The 7,500-nt window shown below is 46.6% G+C and overlaps 1 protein-coding gene across 1 annotated transcript in view; it reads left to right on the top strand.

Moving 5' to 3' along the window:
- ppp1r21 (protein phosphatase 1, regulatory subunit 21) overlaps positions 1-7,500 on the top strand; it is a 62,703-nt gene that overhangs the window by 52,909 nt on the left and 2,294 nt on the right. The window contains exons 18-21 of the mRNA XM_079842514.1: positions 2,723-2,758; positions 2,942-3,058; positions 5,852-5,950; positions 6,018-6,146. Coding sequence (XP_079698640.1) covers positions 2,723-2,758; positions 2,942-3,058; positions 5,852-5,950; positions 6,018-6,146 — 381 coding nt within the window. The remainder of the gene's footprint in view (positions 1-2,722; positions 2,759-2,941; positions 3,059-5,851; positions 5,951-6,017; positions 6,147-7,500) is intronic.

The following is a 7,500-nucleotide window of genomic DNA, read 5'->3' as shown; positions in this document are numbered from 1 at the left end:
ACTCACTCACTCACTCACACTCACTCACTCACACTCACTCTATAACATGAGCTTCACACTCACTCACACTCACTCACACTCACTCACTCACACTCACTCTATAACATGAGCTTCACACTCACTCACACTCACTCACTCACTCACTCACTCACTCACTCACTCACACTCACTCACACTCACACTCACTCACACTCACTCACACTCACTCACACTCACACTCACTCACACACACTCACACTCACACTCACTCACACTCACTCACACTCACACACACTCACACTATAACATGAGCTTTAGTTTGATCAGCTCAAGCTCAGAGCTGCACTCTTATGGTGCGTTCACACCGGACACGATTCACGCGAGTGATTTACATGTTAAGTCAATGCAGAGACGCGAAATGGCATTCTGCGGCACGATTCGCGCAATTGATGCGGCGCGAATGAACGCGTGATTCGCGCGAATCGCCCGAGTTGAAAAATCTGAACTTTGTCTGATATTCGTGCCGCTTTAACCAATCAGGAGCTTGCTCTAGTAGTGACAACAATGAGGAGAAAATCTGTATATTAATATCTGGTTCAGACAATATGATTATTACTGTGATAACATTAAATGACACGAAACACAACCCAGTCTCTTTTTGTTAAATACAAGTTTATGTTTGATCAATAATACAAAAGTACAAGTAAAAGGTATAATAAGCTACACATGAAATAAAGCAAACAATTCAGTCAAACATTCAAAGTCAGCGCTAGTTGGCTACAACGCTAACGTACAGTTATAGCCTAAAAATAAACAAGTAATGAAACTTCTCTTTGCCCTCAGCCTGAATGATTCGCCAGGGAACAAATTATAGATCCATGAGAGCAAAGATCGGCCGTTACAAGACGAATTATAGCTGAAGCCGCCACAGAGACATCAGAGCAGCGGCAGAAGAACTGACTGAGGAAAGGCTGATCTCACCGGGTTAATGAGCTGATCCACTGGAGCTCACACACACACACACACCAGATCACATGTTCAAATAGGTGCTCTTTATTTAAATCAGGGCTTAAAAACTGAAAAAAATATCAATGGGTTCACTCCGAGCAGAATTAATATTTTAACGTTTCCGTTTTTGCGTTTCTCATTAAACATTATTGTTCCGAAAACGGTTTGATTTGAAAAAATAACGGTTAATAACGTTATTTTAATTTAATTTAATTTAGCCAAACAAACAAATAGGTATAAATAAAGACTTATTTTCACTCAATAATAATATAACGCATGATCATTAAATTTGAATATTTATTTCATAACATTTTTAAAACCACAACAGAAATACATGCATTAATTACAAAGCATAAACAGCGGGACAAATACTGACCTGTTTTAATGGAGCTGAAAGTGGCTCTATATGCCTATTCTTTTCAGAAGAGGGAGAACATTCTCTGTACATCACTTTTTTTTCAACCAGCTTGTTTTAAAAATTGCATGAATAAAGAATAAATAAACTGGATAACCATTGCTCTTTTAATGCTGCTAATTTCAAAGCAAACACTGCGCAACACTTCTGCATCCCATAATCAAATTCAGTTAGCTAATAAAGCTTGATCATTTAATGCAATATAACACCATTTAATACGAAGCATCAGCCGTCTATATAGAAAACATTGAGCTGTATTGGCGATCTGAAAGACTATAGGACAAATGTTTGATAGATGCTATAGCCTTCTTGGACAGGCTTAAACAAAATCCATAAACTAGCCTAAATCAGTCTATTTGAGCTTAAAGTCCGTTCTGCTTATTTAAACGTATGAAAAGAATGTCCTCCAATATCTGCGCTTTCATTGATGACCTCAGTGGGGAGAGAAATGTGCTTGAGGCGTGTAAATGCGCTCACACTGACTTGTGTTACGGTAGATTCACAGATGACATTTCACTCACGCTTGATCCGTCACATCACATGCTGCACTACTCTATTCATGATTGGCCACTGCCAGATTACAATATTAAAGAGAATGATAAAATAACGTTATTACCGGTTAATGGTCATTTCAAATTAACGTTTCTGTTCAGAACGATTCAAATTGATTTTGATTTCGTTTTCGTTTTTGTTCCTCTTAAAATTTCGTTCGTTTTTCCGGTTTTCATTTTCGTTCCTTGAACCGGTTCAGAGCCCTGATATAAATAAACCACAGATTTGAGCTTTAAACAACTACATTATCGACTGAAAAACTCTTAAAACTACGTTTTGTCACACATTAACAGTAGATTTTAACAGAAACAGACGTGTAAACACAGCCCATGTCAGCCATTTCTCAACCAGACGAGCCGCTGGCGAATGAAGCGAGTAAACTCAACATGTTCAAGCGTCCAACTTCGCGTCAATCGCGTCCGGTGTGAACGCCACATTACATCTCCAATAAACACACCTGATAATATTAATAACAGCAGCAGATTCACACTCACTCTATAACATGAGCTGCACTCTCACATCTCCAATAAACACACATTATTAATAACTGCACTTATACATCTTTTGATTAATGAGCGTCATGATGAGTGTTTGCATGAGTGTGTGTGTGTGTGTGCGTGTGTGTGTGTGTGTGTGTGTGTGTGTGTGCATGTGTGTGAGTTGAGCAGTGCTGTACATTATAACTTTGTGTAAACTATTATTGTGTGTATAACAGAAATATGACAGAGATGTATGTGCATCTGTAATATAATCCTCTGTCTGTGTCAGGTGGGCGTTTTAATCATCAGCCCCTGCAGCGAGAGCGTACGTACACACACTCTTCATCTGCATGTTCATATTCATACATCAGATTGTGCATCATATGAAATCTCTCTCTCGTGATGTCCTGATGGTGTGTGTGTGTGTGTGTGTGTGTGTGTGTGTGTGTGTGTGTGTGTGTGTGTGTGTGTGTGTGTGTGTGTGTGTGTGTGTGTGTGTGTGCCGCAGGCTGCAGATCAGGAATCCCGTGAGCATCTGATCAAGACTCATTACATGAGCCGCGTGTCTGATCTGACCTCTCAACTGCAGATGTGTGACAGTAAAGCCGTCCACTTCCACGCTGAGGTCAGTACTCGCTCACACACACTCCTTCAGCTGCTGAGGGGATCATAACATTATCATCTGAACATCTGCTTCAGAACATGAGCTCAGACATGCCAGGTTCAGGTTCTGGTCCAGGTCCAGGTTCAGGTTTTGGTCCAGGTCCAGGTCCAGGTTCTGGTCCAGGTCCAGGTTCTGGTTCAGGTTCAGGTTCTGGTCCAGGTCCAGGTTCTGGTCCAGGTTCAGGTTCTGGTCCAGGTTTAGGTTCAGGTACAGGCGGTCTCTCATACATATCATAGACGACACTAAAACATTATAATAAATCATAACTTCATCTTATTACTGTTCATATGATTAATCACTACGGGGCACAGCTGCTCTTACAGTGTTGTGTTGTTCAGTTCGATTAGACGGAAGACGCTGGAGCTCATAATACAGGGGATGAGTCCTGAAACACATTCGCTGAGTTCCGGCTCTTTAAAGATCAATTCCCGTAGCTGGACACCAGAGAAAAGGACAGAATGATTCAATAACAGCCCCATAACCCACATCAGCAGTGGTTTATCAGTGTGAAATGTGCACCGTTTCCTTAATAGGAACAGACGTTGATGTCCCTAACCACTGCTTTAGTTGCACACACTCCACAGTTTGACCCTTGATGGGTGTGATATCCTTGGTCTTCAAAACATTCAGATGAAGGTGAGACTCCACACACACCTCTACAAAATCCCTGATGACGGGTCCAGGACTTCATTAATCTGACAGTTACAGTATCGCCTGCAGACTTCTCAATAACACACTCTTCCCGACTGCTTTGGCACAGATTTGTGTAAAGAGTGAACGGTAAAGGAGGAAGGACACATCCTTGAGGAGGAGAGGAGGAGGAGGAACCTGTGCAGAGAGTGTGTTATTGATTTTCACTCTGTGTCCTATTAGTTGAGAAGTCTAAAATCCATCCCACTAAATTATTACTCAATTTTAATTGTTCTAAAAGCCTACTTAATAAAGCATGAGGATTGATTGTATTAAAAGCAGAGGAAAGCTCTCCAGATAGAGGTGTCCCATGAGACCCTTTCCCCAAAGCTTCAGGAGTGTGTATGAAGGTGACCGTGGCACACACCTCTTTCAGATCGGCACCGGGTCTCATAAACACTCCGTCGTCCTCAGGGTTTCAGATCTCACGAGTCTTTCAAGATTTTTTCATTAAAACAGCCAATCATTTAGTGTCCTTGGACAGCCAGATTTGGGAACAGGGACACCTTCCACACGTTTGGAACCGGCTGTGCTCTCAAAGACATTAAAGCTGTAGTGAAATACTGGACTCACGGGTATCATCAGGCCCAGAACCCTTATCTACTCCAGCTGAACACCTCCCTTTGGTCTGTATTAAAATGATGACTGAAGGGGCCATCCCCAAACTGTTCCCACAAAGTCGGGAGCATGAAATTGTTCAAAATGTCTTGGTGAAGCATTGAGTTCCTTTCACTCGTAACCCAGACTCGTCCATGGGATTGTCAGACAGAGAAGCGTGATTGGTCACTCAGAGAACACGTCTCCACTGCTCTAGAGTCCAGTGGGGGCGCGCTTTACCCCACTGCATTGCACGCTTTAATGATGTAAGGCTTGGATGAGCTGCTCGGCCATGGAAACCCATTCCATGAAGCTCTACACACTGTTCTTGAGCTCATCTGAAGGCCACAGAAGTTTGGAGGTCTGGAGCTCTTGACTCTGCAGAAAGTTAGCGACTTCTGTGACCCTCAGCATGTGCTGACCCCTCTCTGTGACCCTCAGCATGTGCTGACCCCTCTCTGTGACCCTCAGCATGCGCTGACCCCGCTCTGTGACCCTCAGCATGCGCTGACCCCGCTTTGTGACCCTCAGCATGCGCTGACCCCGCTTTGTGACCCTCAGCATGCGCTGACCCCGCTTTGTGACCCTCAGCATGTGCTGACCCCGCTCTGTGACCCTCAGCATGCGCTGACCCCGCTCTGTGACCCTCAGCATGCGCTGACCCCGCTCTGTGACCCTCAGCATGAGCTGACCCCGCTCTGTGACCCTCAGCATGTGCTGACCCCGCTCTGTGACCCTCAGCATGAGCTGACCCCGCTCTGTGACCCTCAGCATGTGCTGACCCCGCTCTGTGACCCTCAGCATGAGCTGACCCCGCTCTGTGACCCTCAGCATGCGCTGACCCCGCTCTGTGACCCTCAGCATGTGCTGACCCCGCTCTGTGACCCTCAGCATGAGCTGACCCCGCTCTGTGACCCTCAGCATGTGCTGACCCCGCTCTGTGATTCGCGTGATCCTCTGGATTATAGATCTAGATATGCTGTATTTTATAGAGTTGTCTCTCACATATATCAGTGTTGCAGTGACTCAAACACACCAATGAGTGATTAAGACTTAAGAGATTTAAATGTCGGTAGTTTTTATTCCAAGCAAGCGATTCTCAAAAGTTTCAATGAAAAGAAAAAGTGGAAAATAGCTGGATGGCACAGAGTCTGATGTGATTTATCAGATACATCATATTTGAATAGCTATATAATATCTGAACTACTCATATGTTTATTGTGAGCATGGCCAGTTATGGGCGGCTGTGGTGTGTGTGAGTGTTTCAGCAGACGGGCAGTGAGTCAGAAGCTCATGCTGTGTGACCGATACTCTCACTGACCCCTGATCAGATGAGTCACACTGGATCTTAGTTTAGAGTCAATGCTTGTGCACTGAAGAGTTGCGAAGCGTCCAGAATAAACACATAAATACATGCTCTTCCCATGATGAATATAAGTGATCGTTTGTGGTTGTTTTGTCTTTCAGTGCAGAGCTGTGGCCAAACGTCTCGCCATCGCAGAAAAATCCCGCGAGACTTTGACAGAGGAGCTGAAGCTGGCCAATCAGAACATCACTCGCCTACAGGTACAGCAGACACTGGACCCGTCCCTCTGCAGTCTGGGGTTTAGCTGACCTGTTCTTCTGTGTCCAGGATGAGCTCAGCACCACCAAGAGGAGCTATGAGGATCAGCTGAGCATGATGAGCGACCACCTGTGCAGCATGAACGACACACTCAGCAAGCAGAGGGACGAGATCGACTCGCTCAAGCTCGCCTCCAAGGTCAGCTCACACTTCAGCTCACACTGACCACACACTGACCCCACATTGACCACACACTGACCACACACTGACCCCACACTGACCCCACATTGACCACACACTGACCTCACACTGACCACACACTGACCCCACACTGACCCCACATTGACCACACACTGAGTCTCACACTGACCCCACACTGACCACACACTGACCCCACACTGACCACACACTGAGTCTCACACTGACCACACACTGACCCCACACTGACCGCACAGACCCCACACTGACCACACACTGACCCCACACTGACCACACACTGAGTCTCACACTGACCCCACACTGACCACACACTGACCACACACTGACCCCACACTGACCACACACTGACCCCACACTGACCACACACTGAGTCTCACACTGACCACACACTGACCCCACACTGACCGCACAGACCCCACACTGACCGCACAGACCCCACACTGACCGCACACTGACCACACACTGAGTCTCACACTGACCACACACTGACCCCACACTGACCGCACACTGACCCCACACTGACCGCACACTGACCCCACACTGAGTCTGACCCCACACTGACCCCACACTGAGTCTGACCCCACACTGACCACACACTGACCACACACTGACCCCACACTGACCACACACTGACCCCACACTGACCCCACACTGACCCCACACTGAGTCTGACCCCACACTGACCCCACACTGAGTCTGACCCCACACTGACCACACACTGACCCCACACTGACCGCACACTGACCCCACACTGAGTCTGACCCCACACTGACCCCACACTGAGTCTGACCCCACACTGACCACACACTGACCACACACTGACCCCACACTGAGTCTGACCCCACACTGACCCCACACTGAGTCTGACCCCACACTGTCTCACACTGACCCCACACTGACCACACACTGACCCCACACTGAGTCTGACCCCACACTGACCCCACACTGAGTCTGACCCCACACTGACCACACACTGACCACACACTGACCCCACACTGAGTCTGACCCCACACTGAGTCTGACCCCACACTGTCTCACACTGACCCCACACTGACCACACACTGACCACACACTGACCACACACTGACCCCACACTGAGTCTGACCCCACACTGACCCCACACTGACCACACACTGACCCCACACTGACCACACACTGACCACACACTGACCACACACTGACCCCACACTGAGTCTGACCCCACACTGAGTCTGACCCCACACTGACTTGTGACTTGACAAACTTATTGAAGACCCCGGTCTTCTAACATTATCTTATGTGTCCTGTTCACTTTTCAACGTAAATGAAATAAAAAAATAACATTATAATAATT

This window comes from Gobio gobio (assembly GCF_949357685.1).
Source record: "Gobio gobio genome assembly, chromosome: 18".
In the NCBI taxonomy this organism is placed as follows: Eukaryota; Metazoa; Chordata; class Actinopteri; order Cypriniformes; family Gobionidae; genus Gobio; species Gobio gobio.
Note: the sequence above shows the minus strand (reverse complement) of the source record. Positions and strands in the feature narration are given on the sequence as shown.